Below are 25621 nucleotides of genomic sequence, written 5' to 3'. Positions count from 1 at the left end.
TGGTTTACTATTTTATAATTAAAGGGGAAAAAAAATCTCTTTCAGATTTGTTCCCTGTTGGTGCATTTCTGCACTTACTTGAGATTCATTCTTGCTTTCTGAGGGGAACTCACAGCTATTGTACTCAAGAATGAACCAGGTGCTTTGCCATGCATATTATTTACTCCTCATTACTGAGGCAAGTCTTTTCTTCATAATTTACTGATGAGTAACACAAGTACATAAGGTTTAAGGAGATTAATTTGCTTGTGAAAGATCTAACTCAGTTCCTTATTATATCTTTAAGTCATGACTCTAGGCCAATGTAGTCCAGAGCCTACATCTTTAATTCACTAGGTACTTCTAATGATCATAGAGATTGTGTGGTAGTGTCATCTGTACAATAAATGCAATGTCATTCAGATGTTTTCATTGTGATTCTCTCCACTGACACTTTTAGCTGTAAAATTTTGTGAATAGATTTTTTTGTACTGGCCATTCTAGCATAACACAAAGTAACTGCAAATCATTCCTTTTTTGTATACTCTCTGTATACAGGTCATATTGCTGGGAAAATAAAACCCACAGAGGTTAGATTCAGATCATGAATTAATGCTGGATGTACCAAAGGACAAGAATTCAGCAAAGTCGTCAAGCAACTGGACAAATTATGGGAGCTGTCTTAGTTGGTGAAACTGATTTAGGAGAAACATGAAAACTTAATTTTAAATCAGATGGATCTTTCATCATATGGAGAAGATCTGCTAGATCCAAATATTTGATTTAGAAGATTATATAATTCTTAAAATGCATCTTTTTAATGAAAATGAAGTTCCATACAACACACGAAGTCTCAATAAGGTAAATGCACTGATTTAATGAAAAATACAAAAGTGATAATGATTTGTGGGAAAGTATTAAAATATAAATAAAATTGCAAAGATCACATAATTTAAAGTTACTTTTTCCAATACAAAATTGACTACTTTATATGTAAGGATGTAAGTTACTTCGGATTTAGCCTTGGAGCAGATATAGCTAGGTTATTATGTACTTAGCCAACATCTTGGTCTGGTATGCCCGCCTCATTCTTTAGTTATGACAGAAAGGGTTATATGGTTTCAAGAGGCTTGTTGTTTTGTTTTACTTAAAAGATATAGCAATAGCTTCCTTGCTAATATCATTTGTATTGATAACTTATTCCTTTTACATTTGGATTCTACGGCTGTTAGGAGCTGAAATCACTCCCTTTCTGTGATAGGCCTATGTAAAATATTCCATATAACACTGCTATCAGAAGGTATGTCAAGGGATAAAGGATTTAAGAGATGTGAACTCATTCCTTTTTTGAGAGGGGGAATCTAATTTTATTTTTTTTTATTTTTATTTTTTTTAAGATTTTATTTATTTATTTGACAGAGAGAGATCACAAGTAGGCAGAGAGGCAGGCAGAGAGAGAGGAAGGGAAGCAGGCCCCCTGCTGAGCAGAAAGCCCGATGCGGGACTTGATCCCAGGACCCTGAGATCATGACCTGAGCCGAAGGCAGCGGCTTAACCCACTGAGCCACCCAGGCGCCCCTAATTTTATTTTTTTAATTTAATTTTTTTGCAGTGTTCCAAAATTCATTGTTTATGCACCACACCCAATGCTCCATGCAATACGTGCCCTCCTTAATACCTACCACCAGGCCCTCCAACATACAGAGTTGGTATCCTCCCCACTCTCCTCCCCTCCAAAACCCTCAGTTTGTTTCTGAGTCCACAGTCTCTCATGGTTCGTGCCCCCTCCAATTTCCCCCAACTCACTTCTTAAATATTCTGCATTAAAATTATTTTTCTCCATACTGTAAATTTACATAATTCATGATCTTGAATTTTCAAGTCTTTAATACTTTGGATATAAGTTCCATATGTATAAAATATTAATAAAATTGTCTTAAAACTTTTAACTACAAAATACTGTTGTATGCGTGCATAAACCGTTTTCTTGGAAAATTTAGAAACATTCATGCATCATCAATTTTTCTCTTCTTAGTCCCTGTATGCTTAGACTGCTGAACCGTGTTTGCAGACTTCTGGAAGTTACTTGAATTTTTTTCTTCCCTTTTTTTATCAGCTCCTTCAAAGGAATGACAAGTTTGAGGTGATTCCATCTACAAATAAAAACAAAGCAAAACACTCTGGTCAAAACTCAGCTGTTCCATTTTCTTTCCAGATTAATAAACCCATTCACTAGTCCTTCAATATGAGCCCTATCCTGAAGGGATATGCTGTCAGAGACACAGTGGTACGTGGCATGCTTTTGCAGGCTTGAGAGTTATTTAATATATGAGTCATTGGTTCTCGACCTCTGCTGCACAGGCCAACTTCTCTCAACCAGTGTTGATAAACCAGGGTAGAGTATATCGCAAATTAGACAACACTACAATGGACTTTTCACATTCTAAAAGGTTGAAAAGCCTAGTCTATATTAAAGGTAGACTAGTTTAAATTATTAATAGCTCTACAGAAAGCAAAGGTATGTTTTCTCTCTTCCATGCTCAGATTCTAAGAAGAAAATTGCTTCTCTCTTCTTGTGTTCCACTGGACCCAGAACAGTATCCCTTAAGCTCTGCTGTGTTTTTTTCAGTATGTAGAAATTAACAGGCAGTTACCCTGAAACAGGTTTCTGTGGGCTTCTTTACTTGCATGGTTATGACATGTGCCTCATTGTTCAGAAGATTAGCTTTAGGTCCTATTTTCAAATATGAAATGGTAGCATACGCTGTAAAACTGTAGTCTTCTCTGTGGAAGATAAAGGCCAAAAATCAGAAAGGTTTTCAGAAATTATTTTAAAAAAACCAAATTTGTTTTTTAAAAAACCATAAATGGAATAATTTTAATACACTGATAGGGAATGAAATTTGCACAAAACAAATACTTTCTATAAACTGCATTTTTTTTTTTACTTGGCAGTTAAAGTTGGATTTTATTAAGTAAATTTTATATGGCATTTAACAGTTTTACATGAAACAACCGGAAAACTACTTATTCTGTTGCAGTTATGAGAAACAATCATAAAGACAACACCAAAGGACAAGAAATGGATTTGTATATACTTAAGATACTGCTGTAGAAGAAGGTGTGCAATAATTTTCTCCAGGTCTTCACGAGGAAGTTTGGGAGGAACAACACCTGCCACTCTCAATTTTGCCGCACCCTTTCCCATCCAAGAATCAATCAATTTCAGTGGTGTGAGCTTTTCATTCAGGTCCTCTGCCTGCTTCAGGATCTTGATTAGATCTCTGCAGTGTGCTGTGACATTCTTCCTTTCAAATGCTATAATGAGACCACCAACTGGGATTTAGAAATTAGAGCAAGCACAGGCTAGTCGAAGTAGTTTAAAATGAGTCATCAACATCAGCCACCCTAACTGTTGCATTCTGCATTAGAACTAGGCTATTCCAAAAGTCTGTCACCGAACTAAGTTATAGTCTTTGTAAGACATTATTGAATTTGCAATGATCTAAAGGAAATAAGCTGGTCACCAGAAAGCCTTGGGTATGCTCTATGAACCAGAGTGTGTGCCAGACATGACAGATTTGTAAGGAAATCAGTCTGTTTTTTTGTATTTACTCGGTTTGTGCTCACTAAGCAATATTTTGAAAACTATGGCTTCCTCTGTACTCTGATTTAGAGACAGAATGTCCTGGTCAGATTCCTAATTATTGATTCTAGTACTTTGTTTTATTTTATATATATATATATATATATATAAAATAAACAACTCTCATACAAGTTTCTCTACCTGCAGTTAAAATTACATTGACCTTCACCCAAGACATCAAAACCATGAGGGAACTGGTCAGTCCAACTCTTCAGACACAACACAGGATGAAAAAAGTTAAAATACAGCACCAAAACACTGCTAAATTAGTGTCTGAGTGGTTAGCCATTATCTAGATCAGAGATGATTGACTATAATCTCTCCTTTGTATTAAATTTCTCTTCCCAATCAGTGAGTAGCCTTTTTCTTATAAGAGCATTATACCACTCAGAATTTAAACCTTCCTTCACTTCTTAATAATTTAACATGCCTATAATATAGCAATGTAAGATATGTACATCCACATAGCACTTTTCCTTTTATTTACCTTTGCTTTAAAACCTTTATTACTTTTAAATCTAGAAAATGTTATTCACAGCTTACTTAATCCATTCTGGGGTCTACTATTGCCCTAGTTATATATATTAGCCTGTTAAGTTTAAAGAACAATGAACTAGGGAGTATTCTAGTCCAAGATGGTGACACAGGAGGATCCTGAACTCTCCTCCACCGGCACACCAAATCTTTTTATAGGCAATTCCTCCTGAAAAACAACTGAGGGCTGACTGAACAGCTTCTGTACAAGACAGACCACCCAGAGAACAGCAAGAGAGATTGAGACGTGGTAACAAAGGCTGACCCCACCTCTGATGCTGCAGGCTGCAGTGCACAGAATAGTTTAATGAGGTACCAGGAGCAGATATGTCTACTGTGGGCCACAGAAAATAAAAGCCATGGCTTAAAAGAGCAACCAGAATATAAAGGAACTAGCCATTGAACGTTGCTAACTGGCAAGGGAGCTGTTGCAATGGTCTCTGGGTGGGAGGGTCCAGTGAATGCCACAGTTTATGTTCCCTCATCACCCTGACAGCATAGATGGGAGCAGGGTCCAGGTGTCCTAACCAGCCTACCACCTCAGTGAGATCTGGGCCCCCAACCCACACCAACCCCAGCTGTCCCACAAGGATAGCTCCTGGCCTGTACCACTTTGGCTTCAGACAGCTTTCTAGGGAAACCCCTAGCTGCCCTGCCAGGAAAACCTGGCTTGAACTCACTTCAGCTGTCCTTCCAGGGACACACCCAGGGTCCTCCCCAGCCCACACCCTTACAGCTACAGCTGACCTGCCAGGTCGTCCACTGGACAAAGCACCCAGGGACCTCCCCAGCCAACAACCCACCATAGCTCTAACTGCCCTCACCAGAGCACCTTCTGTGCATGCAAGAATAACCTAATTTATACCCACTTTAGTTTCAGCCACCCTGCCAGGGCGCCCTATGCATAGAGACTCAGGAATGCTCCAGCCCACACCCACTTAAATTCTAACCATTCCACCAAGGTGACCCCACTACAGAGTCCCCTGCAACCTCCAGCCCATGCAAGCCACAGCTGTAGTCCATCAACAAAATTCACCAGGCATATACTATCTACACACACAGGACAACTACAAACCAAGATCATTCCTTCAAATTTGGGATAAGTAGCAGTTACTGGCTAATTTATGGAAACAAATACAAAGTCATGCAAAAAATGGGGAAACAAGGGAATATGCTCCAAATTGAAAAAGACAAAATCTCAAAAAAAGAACATAATGAAATGGAAATAAACAATATGCCTGACAAAGACCTAATGATCTTAAAAATGCTTCCTGGACTGAAGAATAAAAAAACTCTAAAAACTTCAACAAAGAGCTGGAAAATACAAAGAACCAGAGCTGAACAGTACAACAACTGAAATAAAAAATACATTAGAGGGACTCAACAGTTGATTAATGGATGTAGAAGAACAGATCAATGATCTGGAAGATGGATTAATGGATAGCATCCAGGCTGACCAGCAATAATAATTTTTCAAAATGAGGATGTTAAGGGATCTGTCAGATAATATCAAGTAAACAGTCATATTATAAGGGTCCCAGAAAGATAATAAAGGGGCAGAAATTTGAAGAAATAACCGAAAACTTCCCTAAGGAAGAAAACAGACATCCAAATTCAGGAAGCACGTAGAGCCCCTTAACAAAATGGACTCAAGAAGGTCCACACCACAAAATTAAAATGTCAGAGGTTAAAGAGAAAATTGTAAAAGTAAGAAACAAAAAGTTACCTACAAGAACAATCACGTAAGACTACTGGCTGATTTTTTGGCAGAAACTTTGCAGGCCAAAAGAGTGTGGCATGCTACATTCGCAGTGCTGACAGAAAAAAAACCTACAATCAAGAAAACTCAGCAAAACTATCATTCAGAATTGAAGAAGAGAGAGAGTTCACAAACAAAACATCAAGAAGTTAATCATCAATAAACTGGCCTTATGAGAAATGCTTAAGGGACTACTTTAAGTAGAAAAGAAAAAGCCACAATTAGATGTAAGGAAATTACCATTAAAAAGATAGGAGCACCTGGGTGGCTCAGTGGGTTAAAACCTCTGCCTTTGGCTCAGGTCATGGTCCCAGGATCCTGGGATCGAGCCCCACATGGGGCTCTCTGCTTGGCGGGAAGCTTGCCTCCCCGCCCCCCCCATCTGCCTCTCTGCCTACTTGTGATCTCTATCTTGACAGATCTTTTTTAAGAGATCTTAAAAAAAAAAAAAAAAGAAAGAAAGAAAACATGGCAGCATATACATAAACCATGAAGGGAGTGTGAAAAAGAAGTTCTTTTAGAATGCGTTCAAGCTTAAATGACCATCATCTAATATACACTGCTTTGTACTTAGCATGTTATATATGAAGCTCATGGTAACCATAAACCCAACACGTGTAATAGGTAAAATAAAGGGGAAAAAATACAGTATACAGAATATAATCAGTGGTACTGTAACAGTATTGCATGGTGACAGATGGTTGCTACACTTGCGATGGGCAGAGCATAACTTACAGAGTTGCTGAATCACTATGTTGTACATCTGAAACCAATGTAACATTACATTAACTCAAATAAATGAAAAGAAATAAGAAATTTTTAAAAATAGGGACTATCGGTTGGCTTGTCAGTGCAGGATGCAACCTTCAATCTCAGATTGTGAGTTTGAGCCCCAAACTGGGCATAAAGATTACTTTTTAAAAAAATTTTTTAAATAAAAAGGCAAACTTAAATGTGGGAAAAAAAGTAGTGATAGAAAGCCAAACATAACACCACAGAAAGTCATCAATCACAAAGAAAGCAAGAAAACTACAAAAACAACCAGAAAACAATCAACAAAGTGGCAATAAATACACAGCCATCAATAATTACTTTAAATGTAAATGGTTTACATTTTCCACTCAAAAAACATAGGATGCTGGAATTAATTAAAAAAATAAGACAGGGTGCCTGGGTGGCTCAGTTGGTTAAGAATCTGCCTTCCACCTAGGTCTTGATCCCAGGGTCCTAAGACTGAGTCCCACATCCAGCTCCCTGCTCAGTGGGGAGTCTGCTTCTCCCTCTCCATCTGCTGCTGCTCTCTCTCACTCTCTTTCAAATATATAAATAAAATCTTAAAAAAAAAAAAACAAAAAGACTCATCTATGTGCTGCCTATAAGAGACTTACTTCAGGGGCGCCTGGGTGGCTCAGTGGGTTAAGCTGCTGCCTTCGGCTCAGGTCATGGTCTCAGGGTCCTGGGATCGAGTCCCGCATCAGGCTCTCTGCTCAGCAGGGAGCCTGCTTCCTCTCTCTCTCTGCCTGCCTCTGCCTACTTGTAATCTCGCTCTGTCCAATAAATAAATAAATAAAATTTAAAAAAAAAAAAAAAAAAAGAGACTTACTTCAGACCTAGACACATACAGATTAAAAGTGAAGGGATGGAAAAACATAGGCAAAATGGAAGCAAAAAGAAAAGCCAAGTAGCAGTACATCAATCAGACAAAACAGACTTTAAAAAAACAAGGACTGTAACAGAAAGGAACCAATCCAACAAGAAGATATATGAAATGTAAATATTTATGCACCCAACATAGGAGCATGTAAATACATAAATATAACCAAAGAGAGAAACTGACAGTAATACAATAACAGAAAGGAACATTAACACACCACTTATATCAATGGGTAGATCATCCAGGCAGGTCAACAAAGAAACGGTCTTTGAATGACACATTAGATTGGATGGATATAATACATACAGAACATTCTATCCAAAAAGAGCAGGTTACACATTATTTTCAAGTGTACATGGAGCATTCTCTGGGACCTAACACATTAAGGAACAAAAGAAGTCTCAATAAATTTAAGACCATGGAAATCCTCATTCAACTTTTCCAACTATAACAGTATGAAACTAGAAATCAATCACAGGAAAAAAAAACTAGGAAACACACAAATATGTGGAGGCTAAAATGCTGCTATGCAATGAATGTGTCAACAGATAAGGACTTTAAAAAAATACATGGGGACAATAAAAATGCAAACACAACTGTCTAAAATCTCTGGGGATGTCTGTAAACTAAAAATCAAAATAAATTTGAAATAAAAAAATCATCTTTGGACACAGCAAAAGCAGCTGTTTGTTTTGTTTTCTTTTAAGAGGGAAACTTATTATTGATATCAGACTAACTCAAGAAAAAATCTTCAATAAACAATCTAACCTTATACCTAAAGGAGCTAGAAAAAGAACAAAACCTAAGGTAAGTAGAGGAAGGAAATAATGAAAATCAAAGCAGAAAGAAATGATATAGACTCTAAAAGAAAGAAAAGATTGAGGAAACTAAAAGCTGGATCTCTGAAATGGTAAATGAATTTGATAAACCTTTACCCACACATTTTCAAGAAAAAACAAGAGGACCCATATAAAATCAGAAATGAAAGCAAAGTAAAAACTGACACCACAGAAATACAAAAGACTATCAGAGAATATTATGAAAAATCAGATGCTAACAAATTGGACAACCTAGGAGATGGATAAATTGCTAGAGACATGATTTTCTGAAACTGATTCAGGAAAAAACAAAGTCTGAACAGACTACCAGTAACAACATGCAAAAGTGATAATCAATAAACTACCAACAAACAAAGATCCAAGACCAAATGGGTTCACAGATGAATTCTACCAAACATGTATTTCCACAAACTGTACCAAAAAACAGAAAAAGGAAAGCTTCCAAATACAATTACACTGATACCAAACCAAAGACAACACACAAAAAGAAAGCTACAGGCCAATATAACCTATGCATATAGATGCAAAATTCCTCAACAAAATATTAGCAAATCACATTCAACAACACATTAAAAGGATCATTCACCATAATGAAGTGATATTTAAATAATATCATATATTAAATAATATTTAAATAATTTAATATTTAAATAATATCATATATTATCATAATGAAGTGGTATTTATTCCCAGGATACACAGATGTTTCAATATTTGCAAATCAATCAATGTGATACTCATTTACAAGAGACAGAATAAAAGCCATGTATCATCTGAATAGATGCAGGAAAAGCATCTGACAAAATTCAACAACTATTCATGATAAAAACTCCATAGGTGTAGAAAGAATGTACTTCAACATAATAAAGGCCATACATGAAGAATCTAGAGCTCACATTACACTCAGTGGTAAAAAATAGCTTTTTCTCCAGAGTCAGGAGCAAGACAAGGATGTCCACTTTTACTCAATATAATACTGGAAGTCCTAGCCACAGCAAGAAAAAGAAATAAACCCATATTGGTAAGGAAGAAGTTAAAATATCACTATTTGTAGGTGACATGATACTATACATGGAAAAACTTAAAAGACTCCACTAAACTATTAGAATAAATGCATTCAGTAAGTTGCAGGATACAAAATTAATACATAGAAATCAGTTACATTTTTACACACTAATAACAAAGTAGCAGAAAGATAAAGAGACCATTCCATTTATAATTGCAACAAACATAATAAAATACCCAGGAATAAACTTAACCAAGGAAGCAAGAGAACCTATACTCTGAAAACTATTTAAAACCCTGATGAAAGAAACTGAAGATTACACAAACAGATGGAAAGATATTCAATGCTCATGGACTAGAAGAATAGTGGTAAAATGCCTACTACGCAATCTACAAATTCAATGTAATCTCTATCAAAATACCAACACCACTTTTCACAGAAGTAGAACAAATAATCTCAAAATTTGTATGGGACCACAAAAGACCACAGTCAAAGAAATAATGAGGAAAAAACAAAGCTAGTTTAAATCCCAGATTTCAAGATATACTACAAACCAGTAATAAAACAATATGGTACTGGCACAAAAATAGACACAGATCAATGGAAAAAAGAATAGCCCAGAAATAAACCCACACTTAGTATCTGGTCAATCTATGACAAAGGATGAAAGAATATACAGAAAAAGATACTCTCTTCACTAAATGGTGTCGGGAAACCTGGACCACTTTCTTCCCATATACAAAAACAAATTCAAAATGGATTAGAGACCTAAATGTAAGACCTGTAACCATAAAATGTAAGGCCTATAATCATAAAAAAAGAGAACATAGGCAGTAATTTTTCTGTCATCGGCCATAGCAACATTTTTCTGACTCTATCTCCCCATGCAAGGGAAACAAAAGCAGAAATAAATTACTGGGATCAGAGCAAACCATAAAGCTTTTGCACAGTGAAGAAAAGCAACAACAAAACTAAAAGACAATCTACTTAATGAGAGAAGATATTTGCAAATGACATATCTGATAAAGGGTTAGTATCCAAGATATATAAAGAACTTATACAACTCAAAACCAAATAATAATAATAATAATAATAATAATATTACAATTAAAAATAGGCAGAAGACCTGAAGAGATATTTTCCCAAATAAAACCTACCAACAGCCAAGAAACACATGAAAAGATGCTCACCATCACTAATCATTAGGGAAATGCAAATCAAAACCACAGTGAGATTATTACCTCACACCTGTAAGAACGGTTAGAATCAAAAACACAAGAAACAAGCGTCGGTGAGGATGTGGACAAAATGGAACCCTTGTACACTGCTGGCGGCAATACAAACTGATACAGTCACTGTGGAAGACAGTACGGAGGTTCCTCAAAAAATTAAAAACAGAACTACCACATGATCCAGTAATTCCCCTACCAAGTACTTACCCCCAAAAACCAGAAACACTAATTTGAAAAGATACATGTATCACTATGTTTATAGCCAAGATATGGTAGCATCCCAAGTGTCTGCTAACAGGTCTTTGTGGTATATATATATATACACAATGTAGTATTACTCAGCCATAAAAAAGAATGAGGTCTTGTCATTTTCAAAAATATGAATAGACAGAAGGTATTATGCTAAGGGAAATAAGTCAGACAAAGACAATACCTTAGGATTTCACTTATATGTAGAATTTAAGAAACAAAACAAAGGAATAAACAGAAAGGAGAACTGACCCAAATACAGGAAACAAACCAATGTCTGCTAGGAGGAAAGGAAGGTGAGAAAGACGGGTAAAATGAATGAAGTGGAGTGGGGGCACAGGCACAGGCTTACAGTTATGGAAAGAATAAGTAATGGAGTGAAGGCACAGCACAGGGAATAAATAGTCAATGGTACTGTAGCAGCACTGCATGGTGACAGTACCTACACTTGTAGTGGGCAGCACAGTACAAAAACTTACAGAATCACTGTGTTGTACACTTGAAACTAATGTAACACTGTATGTCAAATCTACTTCATTAGAAAAACTGTGAACTCACAAATGTTTTTACAACAATTATCACACATTTTGTTGCATGCTTCTGAATTCCATACTTCATCAAAATGTTGAGCTATCAATACACGGCGACACCTGCAAACACATTTGGAGATACAAATTATTAAATGCCTAGTAAGTAAATGGCTAGTAAATCCCTATTTCAAAACACAAGAGTTATTAACTTATATTAGTTTCCTAATGCTATCGTAACATCACCACAAGCTTAGTGGCTTAAAAGAACACAAATTATCTTGTATTTCTAGAGAAGTCTGACATGGGTCTCTCTGGCTTAAAATCAAGGGATGGACTTCTGGAGGCTCTAAGGAAGAATCTGTTCCCTTGTGCTTTCCAGTTTCTAGAGAATGCATGAATTCCTTGGCTCATGCCTCTCTTTCCTCCATCTTCAAGGCCAACAAGTATCATTCTGACCTTCCTTGGTTCCTTCCACATTTAAAGACACTAGTGATTATACCAGACCCATCCAAACAACCCAGGGGTTGGTTATACCCTATTCTCTGGGGGACTATTCTTCTGCCTACCATATATAGTTTTTTCCATATGTATTTGATAAATACTTCTTTTAAAAGTTGTCTAAGATTCCCTTTAAGATTCAATAATGTGCAAAAATTAAGAGAATTTTCCTGATAGCAAAGTAGTTTCTTGTATTTTAGTAGTTTCTTGTATGTGACACTAAAACCCAAAAGACGCTTCTTGGAAGTCTACCGGATAGCTAAGGAAATTTTCACATTCATATTTCTTTAACTAGATTGTTGCACCACCTATAGGAAAGAGATGACATTTTCTGTCACAGTCCAATAACTGCTTATCGGTTCAAAACTTCTGAGTCCAAGATATATAAAGAACTTATACAACTCAAAACCAACTTATTACAATTTATTAGGTTGAGCAAGAAGAGTATAAAAATGACTAATACTGAAAAAAAGCCATGAGGGAACTATATGGTCTAACTAAAACCACCCTATTTAGATTGAAATTTATTTCTTAAGGAGAAACTTAACCCTGCTCTCAACTATCTCGTCAGCCTATCAGCTGGTGAGATGGTACCTGCTACCAGGCTCAGCTCTCAAAATGCCTACTGTGTATACCTTTTCAAAATTAGTAAAGCATGTAACTATATTCCAGAGCCAGACAGAAAAGGCTTGGGCTTGTTTATATCAAAACTTTCAGTAAAGGGGGATAGACAAAATAAGGTAAAGGGGATTAATATGTACAGTCTTCCAGTTATAAAATAAAGATGACCTGGGGATGTAGTATGCAGCAGAGGGAATATAGTCCTTAATACTGTAACGTCTTTGTAGGTTGAAGAGGGTCACTAGACTCACTCTGGTGACCATTTAATAATGTATATGAATACTGATTCACTATGTTTTACACCTGATACTAATATAATATTGTATGTTAATTATTCTTTAATTAAAATCAGCCTGGGTGGCTCAGTTGGTTAAGCAGCTGCCTTCGGCTCAGGTCATGATCTCAGTGTCCTGGAATCGAGTCCCACATCGGGCTCCTTGCTCAGCAGGGAGCCTGCTTCTCCCTCTGCCTCTGTCTGCCATTCTGTCTGCCTGTGCTCGCTCTCTCCCTCTCTCTCACTCTGATAAATAAATAAAAATAAAATAAAATAAAATAAAATCAGCATCTCAATATGCTTGTTCTATAAAATTAAAAAAACTGCAATAAAATATAGTTTTGGAAGATTATCAGGGAGAGAGAATCTCTCATCTTGAATTAAGGCAGATCCTGCGGGTTCATGTACTGACATTTGCTTTTACAGGTTTGTACTTGATATTCTAGCAGTGTATTTACTTACTGAGCAAGTACCCCAAGTAATTTCACATAGTGCTTATGTTTAAATAACAAGTTATAAAAAGGTATGTGGCTTACTTGCTTATGTTTTGACAGTATGACACCATTTCATAAAGCTTCTGTTGTCCCACGTTCTCCATCACCACCATTGAACTTATTCTGAATATATCTCCAAAGCCATAATACAAAATACAGTCTGCTTTCAAGTCATCTCGACCTGTAGTGTAAGAAATCCTGAGATTGCATAATTACTTGAAAATTTCAAAATATGCAAAAATAATAAGTATAAAATCAGCTGACAATGCTTCATGATCTACATATATCACGTCTAGAACTTGCAGAGAAATGAAAGTTAATTTTTAACAGTGGCCCTCAAATTATAAAAAGAAAAAAAATGACCAAAGAGACCTACCAACAATCCGTTTTATAACCAAAAAAAAAAAAGTGCATAATCTAGTTACTGAAGTTAAAAACTTAGTGAGACCACTAATTAAAACTAATTAAAACTTCAGAAGGCAAAGATGGGCCTCAAATTAATTGCAAAAAAATTTTTTTAATTATAAAAAAGCAAAAATGACTTCATTTTTGTAAAATACTAACTAATAAAGAAGATTAAAAACACAGAATCATTAACACTTATCTATAGTTTATTTTTTAGAAAAGCTTTATTAAAATTTATTTCTGGATAGGAGTTGTACATACCTGCACGTCCACTCTCTTGGTAATAATTTTCAATAGATTTACTCATTGAATGATGGATAACAAACCTCACGTCTGGTTTATCAATTCCCATACCAAATGCAACTGTGGCCACTACTACCTAAAAAGTTTTAACATTTTATGTTAATTAAATCAAGTTAAAATATTTTTAAATGTTAATGAGGCTTCTATTAAAGATATATACTTAACCTGAATTTCATTGGCTGACCATCTCCGATGAACATCAGTCTTATCTTCTGGTTCCATATTGGCATGGTACACACCTGCTTGAATTCCCAGTTTCTGTAAACTAACTGTAACTTGCTCAGAATCTTTCTGAGAAAAGCAATATATGATTCCTGTAGTAAAATACGTTCAAATGTTAGATATAATTTTTAACACACATTTAAGATACTGATTAACATAATGCATGGAAGAAAAAGATTTAGGAAAAATTCCAAGGTTCTGAACACATAATGATTTTCTCATATAAAGATCTGATCAGCAGCTTGCTCTAAAACACAGATAAGCCCTGGGCCACCAGTGTTGTTGTTCCCATTACCTCTTTTTTCTCTCAAGTATGATGTAAAAAGTTTCAAGTACAAATGACTGGGGCTCTGCACTGAACACAGGTAACAGATTTCTCTATTTGCAAGGCTGACCAGAACGTTTTATGTGCTGACTGATACACTCTGGGAAGCTCTAGGAGAGATACAGAGTTGCAGCCTTTCTCAAATTTGACCCTGGAGCTCCTTACACTGCAGGGCACCATTAATATCTCCTAAAAATCTGTAGAACAGCTTTGAAATGCTACTTTTCACAAACTCTGTGCTGCGGTAACACCTGTCTATGCATTAATCCTGGAACAGGTAGATAAATACTCTCAACTCCATCTACCATTAACTCATTCAATACGTACTATTTAAGTGGATAGTTACTAAGTATGGGCTATTGATAATTAGCATTATATCATTAGGTCCACTATTTAAAGCAATTAGGTGCAAATAAACAAAAATAAACAGTTTTATGACCCTTACAATCTGTTCCATGAGCAAATGACACACCCAATTTCTAAGATCACCAAGCAAATTAATTTATCCTATCAAGTATCCTTTTGCCATGCACTAATATTTTTGGTTGCAAATAATTTATCAGTAGATCAATGTAATATTAATTACTTTTCAAAAGTTCTGAATCTTCAAAGATGGTTTGTTTTTATATTACCTGATTGCCCTTTGTATCTCCCATTAATAAGCTTTACAATATCCTCAATAAAATCTTCCGTGTTGGAGGGCTTCTGCCGAATCTAAGAAAAAACTAACTTATTACAAAGTAAATGAATGAGCACCATCCATGTAGTTATTTACTTAACAATTTTCAGCGTGCCATACTTTTATGGGCACAGTGCTTTTTCTCTTATTCTTATATTTACCTGCCTGACTCTTCTTGATTCTTGGTTTTGAATTTACCAGGGAAGAAGAGGCACTTGTAAAAGATGAAGACCTTTTTATTTTCTGGGTTTTTTTGTTTGTTTTAAATAGGCTCCATGCCCAGTGTGGAGTCCAATGCGGCTTGAACTCACAAACAAGATCAAGGCCTAAGGTCAGATCAGGAGTTGGATATTTAACTGACTGACTCACCCAGGGACCCCTATTTCTGATGCTACTTTTATAAAAACATAAACCATGACCTAAATAACTTTGGTGAAAACTCAGGAAAATATTATCTATTCTTTTAAAAGGATTAGAAAGAAAGGAAAAAAAAATAGCTGTTAAGCTATATAATCTAAATTGAGTATTGACAAATCTTTAATGGCATATTAATGTTGTATTATTTTCTAAGTAACTTTAAGAGATGTCATTAGGGTCCTTGGTGTCAATCTATGCCTTCCCTCCACCCCTGCACAAGAATGTGCATCAATTTCACAAGATGATGTCTTTTATTTAACCCAGCAAAGGATTATGCAGCAACAGAGATACACAAAGAAAGCATTAATTACTGATCTGCTTATAATGACTTCCTGATTTTAAAAACTTTTAAGAGTTACTGTTACTCATGTAAGTAAACACAATGAAAAGGCCACCATCGCAGCAATCCTTCATGAAAGTAATAAACTGACATAGGAGTTACACACCTCATAATAAAGATTCGGTCGATTAAAAGAAGCTGTGAAAGTAAAACACTTTTCTACACAGAGTATTTTCTGGACATCCTTCAGAACATGACTTGTCGCGGTTGCAGTCAACCCCATTAGTGCTGTGTTAGGGAATTGCCGCTTCAAGATACCAAGTGCCTTGTAATCTGGAAAAGAGAAAACACCCAGTAGCCCACTTTCTACCCTTAAGGAGTAAATGACACCTTACCATTATGCAGTTGAGCAATGGTTGCTGAATTTTCTTTCCCTGGTTCCCAAAATCTAATCTGCAGTTGCTACCTGGCCTTTCTGAGTAAGCAGGCTACTTCTAACTGGTTCTTCAGAAACCCTGTTCTGGCATGCAGAACTCGCTGCTAAAGAGAGGGAATACTAAAATATTTCCAGTCAGTTGTGTGTTGGTCCACAACCTCTGACCAGTGGCTTCAAGAGGCAGTGGGACTGGCCATAGCGTGTGAATCTCTTACAACTAACAAAAGAGGACATCAGCCAAGCCCTTTCTCCCACCACTATCCTCCAAGTGTGGCAAATTCAGATCACAAAACTTTTGGTGAAGGCACTAGTTTTTACAGGATTTATTTTTGGGAAACCATTCTGGGCTCATATTTATCATGAACGTTTCCATTACTAGAAGAGTTGTCCTCAAGTACTTGAACTACTTGGAGAAAGTGGAAAAAACTATGGTCAAAACTGCTAAATGTAAAGCTAGAGGACTACTATGAAAACAGAGAAGGTTGCTGTTGGAGAAATCATGAAGGTTTCAAGGAAGTAACATTTGAGTTGGGTCCTAAAGGACAAGCAGAAGCTCACTAGGAAGGGTAGGAGAAACCACCAGGCAGAGACACAACACATACACTGCAAAGACACCAGCATGAAATGACGTGGCACAGTCAGACAACAGCTAGTAGGTCTGTTGGGATAACCAACAGTGTCGAGCTGGGTGCATCTACTGTCAACTCCAGGAAGCTGGGAACCACATTCCCTGTTTGGCTCCAAGTGAGAGCTGGCCCAAAAGAGGACCTTGTGCAAGGTGGGGCAGCTAGAAGTGAACCAGCTGCCATGACTCTCTGAAGATCTCTCCAGGCAGATAGGATAAAGGACAGATGTAGAGGTGCTCAGCCAGTTCTAGCCTGTCCTACTTTTTTCCCAGTCTTCTTTCAGTTCTTCTTCCCAAATGTAAGCCTTGCCCATCAACGGGCCCCACAAGATGCTTGGCAGCAGACCCACAGGGCTGACAGATACCCAGAGCTTTACCAGAGACCTCTCATGAGCTTTCCCTTTGTGGCTCCCTCTGGCACAAACCATGCCAGATGAACTCCCCTATAAGCTCCACTGTTCTCCCACACCAGTGCTTCAGGAAACAAGGGATTTTTCTCTGCTTCCCCATCCTTCACATCCCCTACTCCTCACACCATTGTACAGGGTCTACTTCCCAAAATAAATTCCTGATCACCTGCCATTCACAGTAGCTCTGCTTCCCTGCCTACCCCTCGACTGATACCATTACACTGAAGAGCACAGAAAGTCAGGCTTAAGTACTACTGGGAACAACATGGTTCACTGATTCTGAGGAGCTAGGAAATGAGTCACTATGTAATTTTTAAAGCACATAAGGGATATAAATAGACTCATCTTTTGGTAGCAGTGCAAAGTAGGGGCTGGAAAAGACAAAAGACTAAAGAAAGGGAAATCAGTTCAAAGATGGCAGCAACAGACCAGAAACCCAGTAAGAAGAGGAACAAGGCATGACAATGAGAATAGAGCAGAAAGAAAAGGCTGAAGAGAAACCCAAGAACTAGAACCCCTCAGGTTCTGGTGACTACCTGGATATGGGCCCCGGGGGGAGGTTAAGAGCAAGGAGCAGCAGAAGGGAAAGGTAGGGGAAAGAGTCCAAGATTCATCCATTCGTGCCAAGCATGTCTCCAGGCACTGAAGATTAAGTGGTGAACAAAACAAGGATGCTATGCAAATGGAAGAACAATTCAAGCAAAGAAACCGGACAAAACAGAGTAAACCAATAAGTATGTTATTATCAGAGAGTGAGAAGGGCTCCTAGTGGTAAGCCCAGGGCTGCAGGAATATAAGGAGGGAGTAAGGAAGAATAGGAAATTGGACAGAGACAAAGGGCACAGACACATACTGCCTTATGGACCCCAGTTAAGAATATGGAATTTATTCTAAGTATAAAGACAATCTGTCAGGTAGTTTAGGAGGGGAAGTACAGGGTTTGATTTACATGTAGAAAAGACCACTTTGGTTGCTATGTGGGGAATGAACTACAAAAGGGTTAAGACTAGAATCACAGACTAGTGAAGGAGCCATTGTAGTAGACCAATGGAAAGGAACCCAAGTGGATCTAAGAGACAGCAGTAGACAAAGAGAAGTGGACAAACTTGACATTTGGTTCAGAGGAAGAGTGGACAGGACTTGGTGATGTTCTGGTTCTTGCAGAAGCAGGATAAACCAAGCAGGATGTGCCACTATTAGGTTATTTGTCTTCAGCTCCAACTCCACCCTTTTATACCCTGCTTTGCAGCACTGGAGCGGGGAATCTGCACACTCCATTTCTGCTTTGCCAGCTGGCAGTGGAAGGACAGAGTATGAGGCTGGGGGAGGAAGAAGGGTTTTGCTCCTTCCTTTTTGCTTCCTATGGGCTTGCTTGTATTCTCAAGAACTGCGCCCCAGAAGGCTTCATCATCCCTACAGCAGCACTGTGTCTTCAATGGAACAGCTGAATACAGTCGGCTGTTTTTCCAAGCTTTGGGGAGCCTGCTTCATCACAAGTTCCCCCCAACCTCTGCCTCCACTAATAGACACCAGCACCAGGGAGCTATGTCTCCTCTGAGGTCAGAGTGTCAGCTCCACAAAGACCCTTCTCTCAAGCTTATTACTTCCAACCTTATCTTCCCATTTAGGAACAAGACAAGAATGTCCACTCTTACTCCTCTTATTGAAAATTTCTCCTAGCCAGAGAAATTAGGCAAGAAAAATAAAAGGCATCCAAATTGAAACAGAGTAAGTAAAACTGTCACTATTTGCAGATGACATGCAATTACACATAGAAAATTTGCAGAACAAAAAATGAATACAAAAAGAATCAGGGTTTTTTTAAATTATATTTTATTTGACACAGAGAGAGAGAAAGAGAGTATAAGCAGGGGGAGTGGCAGAGGGGCAGAGAGAAGCAGGATCCCAGCTGAGCAGGGAACATAATGTGGGGCTCAATCCCAGGTCCCTGGAATCATGACCTGACCCGAAGGCAAGTGCTTAAATGACTGAGCCACCCAAGAACCCTTGTTGTATTTCTATATATTAATAACAGACTATTAGAAAATTTAGGAAAACAATTCCATTTACAACTGCATCAAGAAGAATAAAATGCCAAGGAAGCAAAAGACCTATACACTTGAAAACTGTAAGACATTGATAAAAGAATTGAAAATAACACAAATAATGGAAAGATATTCTGTGTCTATGAACTGGAAGACTTAACACTGTTAAAATATCCACATACCCAGAGCAATCAACAGATTCAATGCTATTCCTATCAAGAGTTCAATGGCGGGCGCCTGGGTGGCTCAGTGGGTTAAGCCGCTGCCTTCGGCTCAGGTCATGATCTCAGGGTCCTGGGATCGAGTCCCGCATCGGGCTCTCTGCTCAGCAGGGAAGCTGCTTCCTCCTCTCTCTCTCTCTCTGCCTGCCTCTCTGCCTACTTATGATCTCTCTCTGTCAAATAAATAAATAAAATCTTAAAAAAAAAAAAAAAGAGTTCAATGGCATTTTTCACAGAACTAGAAACACAAACCTAAAATTTATACAGAACCACAAAAGGACCCAATAGGCAAAGCAATCTTAAGAAAGAACAAAGCTAAAAGCATCTAACCTCCTAATTTCAAACCATATTACAAAGCTATAGTAATCAAAACAGTATGGTATTAGTGTTAAAATACAAACATGAATCAACAAAACAGAATTAAAAACCCAGAAATAAACCCACCCATATACGTCAATTAATTTATGACAAAGGCATCAAGAATATAAAATGGAGATAAGCAACAGACTCCTCAATAAATGGCATTGGGAAAATTAGACAGCCACATGGCAAAAGAATGAAACAAGAAGCTTATATCATACACAAATCAACTCAAAATGGGTTAGTCTTGAACATAACACCTGGAACCATAACACTACCAGAGAAAACATAGGGAATAAGCTCCAGACACTGATCTTGGCAATGATTTACTGGATTTGACATCAAAAGCAAAGGCAACAAAAGCAAAAATGTGTTAAGTGGGACTACATGAAACTATAAAACACTTGTACGGCAAAGAAAACCATCAACATAATGAAAAAGAAACCTATGGACTAGGAGCAAATATTTACAACTATCTGATTAAAGGTTAACATAAAAACTACACAAAGAACTTGCTTGACTCAATAACAAAAACCCAAAAAATCCGATTGAAAAACAGGCAAAGGATCTGGATAGACATTTTTCTAGAGAAGACATACAAATAGCCAACAGGTACCTGAAAAGGTTTTCAGCATCACTAATCAGCAGTGAAATGCAAATCAAAACCACAATGAAATATCACTTCACACTTGTAAGAATGGCTGTTATCAAAAATACAAGAAATAAGTGTGGGAGAAAAGAGAACCCCAGTACACTGTTGGTAGCAAAGTAAATTGGTACAGCCACTACGGAAGACAGTACCGTTGGGCACGTGGGTGGCTCAGTCAGTGAAGCATCCAACTCATGATTTCAGCCCAGGTCATGATCTTAGAGTCATGAGATCAAGCCCTGAGACAGGCTCTGTGTGGGGAGCCTGCTTCTTCTCTCTGTCCCTCCCTCCACTAGTCCAAGTGTGTGCACTCTTTCTCTAAAATAAGTAAATAAATCTTTTTAAAAAGAGAAAAAACAAGAAACAGTACAGAGGTTCCTCAAAATTTTAAAACAAAACTACCAGATGACCCAACAATTCTGCTTCTGGGTATTTACCCAAAGGAAAGCAAACCCACTATCTTTTTTTTTTTTTTTTTTAAGATTTTATTTATTTATTTGACAGACAGAGATCACAAGTAGGCAGAGAGGCAGACAGAGAGAGGAGGAAGCAGGCTCCCTGCCGAGCAGAGAGCCCGATGCGGGGCTCGATCCCAGGACCCTGAGATCATGACCTGAGCTGAAGGCAGCAGCTTAACCCACTGAGCCACCCAGGCGCCCCACAAACCCACTATCTTGAAAACAATTCTGCTTCTGGGTATTTATCCAAAGGAAAGCAAACCCACTATCTACACCTCTATGTTCACTGGAGCATTATTTATAACAGCCAACACATGGAAACAATCTAAGTGTGCACTGATACATGGATAAGGAAAATATATACACACACATAGATGCACAATACAATACTATTTGGCCTTAAAAATAAGGAAATTCTGCTACTTGCAACAACATGGATGAACCCTGAGAGCATTATGCTAAGTGATGCAAGTCAGAGAAAGACAAACACTAATATATCACTTATATGTGGAATCTCTAAAAACAAAAACAAAAAACCTCAAAGATACAGAGAACACCCTGGTGATTGCCAGAGGTGAGAGATGGGGGTAGGCAAAATGGGTGAAGGGAGTGTCAAAAAGTACAAACTTTTAGTTATACAACTAAGACTCATACAAGGTTGTATGTCAATATGCCTCAACTAAACATTTTTTTAAAAATGGGTACACATTTCCAATAAACAATTAGGAATATAAATTGCAGCTGAAGAGGAAGACGACTAGATATGGGAACAACTGATGAAAGCTGGCAACTAATCTGAAGAGGCAAGGCAAGTGATGGTAACACACAAGCAACGGCTCTCATCCTAAGTGATCAGACCACTGAGGTTGGAAATAGAGGGCAAAGGTGAGAAACCTGGTATTTTCAGTAGCTACAGATAACAACTCTTTGGAGTAGTCTGATTAATATGGTGGGGTCTCTAGTAAAAAGGACAGTATATACACTGCTTAAAGTATTTAAATCAAAATTTAAAAAAATAACTAAATAGCCCCAAATAATTCTGAAGGTAGAGAACTGTGTCTTCAGGCCACGAGTCCACAATGTCTGGGGAAGTATAAGAAAAGGTGAAAACAGATCAGAACCTAGGGAACACTAACATTTAGGGTGGTAGTAAAGGAAGGAGAACAATGGCAGTAAGAATGGAAAGGAACCACATCAAAGCCTCCCTCACAGTAACCACAGGAAGGACAAGTGTTGAGGAGAGAGGTGAACACAGGAAATGGAAAGGAATGCAGATAAACCCCACGGATTAAGCCAGTGAAGAGTGAGGGGGCCACAGTCACCTGTGAGCAGAGTGGTGGAGGCAGAAGTGATTCAATGAATTCAGAAGGGAAGGAAGGTAAGAAACAGACGGTGAGTTTAGAGGATGAGGTGAAAGGAAGAGCAGAAATAGGACAACATCTAAAGGGGTAGGAAAGGTCGAAGGCTATTTCAGTTTCTATCTTTGTTTTTAGGGAGTCTCACAATTCAGGAGTGGCACCTGGGGGCTTAGTTGAGTGTCTGACTCTTGATTTCAGCTCAGGTCACGATCTCAGGATTGTGATATCCAGCCCAGTGATCCGCTCTGGGCTCAGGGCAAAGTCTGCTTATCCCTCTCCCTCTGCTCCTCCCCTTCCTACTTACTTGCTCGCTCACTCTCTCCCTCTTTCAAGTTAAATAAATGCATAAAAATCTTAAGGAAAAAAAAAAGGTCAGATCATGATCCCAGGGTCCTGGGACTGAGTCCCCCCATCAGGATCCCTGCTCAGCCAAGAGCCTGCTTCTTCCTCTGCTCCTCCCCCTTGCTCATACTCTCTCTCTCTCTCTCTCTCATTCACTCTCTTAAATAAATCTTTTTTAAAAATTAAAAAAAATTTGTTTAAAGATGCAGGAGTGAAGACTTTGGCAGAGTGAGATCTTAAGAAGGCAGGAAAGGATGAAGTGGGAGGAGTCATGGTAACCATTACAAGAAATGATCTCTTTTACTCTAAGAAGAAAAAACGAGATTACTAATGTTTGGAAGGAGAAAGAGGAGACGACCTCCAGACAAGTTGGCATCTATTTCCTGGGGACCAGTAGGAGGTGGGACCTAAAGGGAAGTTTAAGGCAGGGAAAGCTTGCTGGGAGAAATGCTTAAAGGAGGCACATCAGGAGTAAGTAAAAGCACAGTGGAATCTGATGACAGCTGACCTGAGGTGGAAATGAATGTAGCCATGCAATTTTTTTCCGGCCAGCGTTTAGTACTCTAACAGCAGGAATGGGGGAAGCAGAAGCCAGGAGGGGTCCAGCAGCTCAGTCTGGCAGAGAGTCTGAGGCAGGTAAAATGCCAAGCAATCCACAAGAAACTGAAGTGGCAACAGCAGAGTATGGAAGGAGGAGAGAGGGACCATCAGGTGGCATCTGGGGTTGTGGACAAATACGAGGAGGAATTAAAGGGGAATACCAGGGGGCTATATGCATGTGAAAGCAAGTTCAGAAAGAAATGACATTGATATCATGAGCTGGATTTCTTAAAATTTAAGGTTATTTTGCGCAGAGCAAGTCTGGGTGATCTGCTTCCAGCTATGACTGCAGGAATAGGTTGGAGGAATAAAGACAGGGTTACTAAAATATCCCACAGCACTGTAATTCCATGGTGGTAGTTGGGTACAGACATGGAAGTGGATACTGGAGACTCTGATGATTAAAGAACACTGCTCTGAAGCAGATATAGATTCCTCAATGGATGCGAGAGAGAACTTGGTATAACTAAACCTTTATGGCTAACCATGGGAGAGAATCATGTTGCTAAGAAACGTGCATTTCACGGGATAAAGGCAATCAGACTAAGTGCTACCATGGGGGGAGTAAAGAGATTGAAGACTGCCACTCGACTCCCCTTATATTAAGGCGAGAGAAAATGAGTAATAACTGGCTGAGGAAATAAGTTTAATGAAACCAGGAATTTCCTTCATGTGAGTAAGAAAATAAGCCCTAATTTCAAGGAGTGTTCTAGAACATCATACATACCGGGTCTGAAATCATGTCCCCAGTGGCTACAGCAGTGAACTTCATCCACAGCAATCCGGGTAAATCTCCTCGCTTCATAGGCTTTCTCTAGTCTCGACATGAACATTTTGCTTTTTGCGATTTTCTCTGGAGTCACATAAATTAGCTTCAGCTTGGAGTTTTTATTTACCATTTCAGCATGAACCCATTTCACATGCTCCTGTTGAAAGCAAAAACAGACACAATGATGGAACTAAGCTTGTAGACTGGCATACTAAGCAGTAAATGAAGATGCCTGTTACTCAAAGCAAGAGCTTTGGACTGCTTTAGCAGATGCTGAGATAATTAAAACTGAGACTATGTCCCAGTACTAAACTTCAAGTCAACTGTAAAAAGCATTTTAGATGTTTACTTGTATCCAAATGTCGATAAAAGAATAATTTCATTTCATGGGTGTGTGTGTGTGTGTCTTTTTTAAAAAGATTTATTTATCTGAGAGAGAAAGAGAGAGAAAATAAGAAGAGAGCATGAGAAGAGAGAGGTCAGCGGGAGAAACAGACTCCTGCTCACGAGCAGGGAGCCTGATGTGGGACTTGATCCCAGGACTGCAGGATCATGACCTGAGCTGAAGGAGCCATCCAGGGGCCCAGAATAATTTCATTTGACAAAAAAAGAACAAAAAATAAAAATGAAGACACTTTGGGGCACTTGGGTAGCTCAGTCGGTTGGGTGCCTGACTCTTGGGTCATGATCTCAGGGTCATGGGATCAAACCCCCATCAGCTATGCGCTCGGTGCTGAGTCTGCTTGTCCCCTCTCTGTCTGCTCCTCCCCACCACTCCTGCTCTCTCGCTATCAAATAAATAAATCAATAAATAAAATCTTTAACCAAAAAAAAAAAAAAAAAACAAGGCCCTGACTCTCCAGAACTTCTGGCAGAGTAAGTGGAGAAGCAAGGTTGAGAAAAGAAGCTGTATTCATAGCCTATAAACTGCTAGTGGAAGCAAACAGAAAACTGGACTTAACCTATCCTTTCCCATTTTTTCCTCCCCAGTTTTTAAAACAGCAGTGATGTGGCATGAATCTCTACTTATCTGCAATTTACAGCTATTTTCGATTATTATTATTTTTCAGGGTTAAGGAAGTACAGTGGTAGAAAGCAACGTTCTCCACATTCACGCTATTGAATGAGACAGCAGCTTGGACATGAGAGTTTAAATAAAACAGAAACAGAAGAGAAAAACTAAAGGAACCATGGCTACCTGGATGTATGGCTGACACCATGTCTGGAAGGAAATATGCAAAATGAGCATGGAGTAACTTCTCATAAAAGCAAGCAAGGAGTCAGAAAGTATGGGATGAAGAAAAAAGATTCAGGGGCCAACCTGAAGAGGTGCTCACTGCCTAAGGACAGGGCTACTTCAGCATAATAAAGAATAATATGGATTAAGATCTATCAAATATGA

At 38.2% G+C, this 25621-nt stretch overlaps 1 protein-coding gene across 1 annotated transcript in view; it reads right to left on the bottom strand.

Annotated features, from left to right (window-relative positions):
* Window positions 1-1848: 1848 nt before the first annotated feature.
* The window catches only part of RECQL (RecQ like helicase), a 56844-nt gene continuing 33071 nt past the window's right edge, over window positions 1849-25621 (bottom strand). The window contains exons 6-15 of the mRNA XM_044229292.1: window positions 24178-24376; window positions 16113-16279; window positions 15203-15284; window positions 14189-14337; window positions 13982-14099; window positions 13358-13496; window positions 11457-11548; window positions 3078-3297; window positions 2634-2763; window positions 1849-2132 (exon numbers count right to left, since the gene is read on the bottom strand). Coding sequence (XP_044085227.1) covers window positions 1986-2132; window positions 2634-2763; window positions 3078-3297; window positions 11457-11548; window positions 13358-13496; window positions 13982-14099; window positions 14189-14337; window positions 15203-15284; window positions 16113-16279; window positions 24178-24376 — 1443 coding nt within the window. The 3' untranslated portion in view covers window positions 1849-1985. The remainder of the gene's footprint in view (window positions 2133-2633; window positions 2764-3077; window positions 3298-11456; window positions 11549-13357; window positions 13497-13981; window positions 14100-14188; window positions 14338-15202; window positions 15285-16112; window positions 16280-24177; window positions 24377-25621) is intronic.

This window comes from Neovison vison, chromosome 12, assembly GCF_020171115.1.
Source record: "Neovison vison isolate M4711 chromosome 12, ASM_NN_V1, whole genome shotgun sequence".
NCBI classification, from domain to species: domain Eukaryota; kingdom Metazoa; phylum Chordata; class Mammalia; order Carnivora; family Mustelidae; genus Neogale; species Neogale vison.
This window is presented reverse-complemented; position numbering and strand designations above follow the sequence as displayed.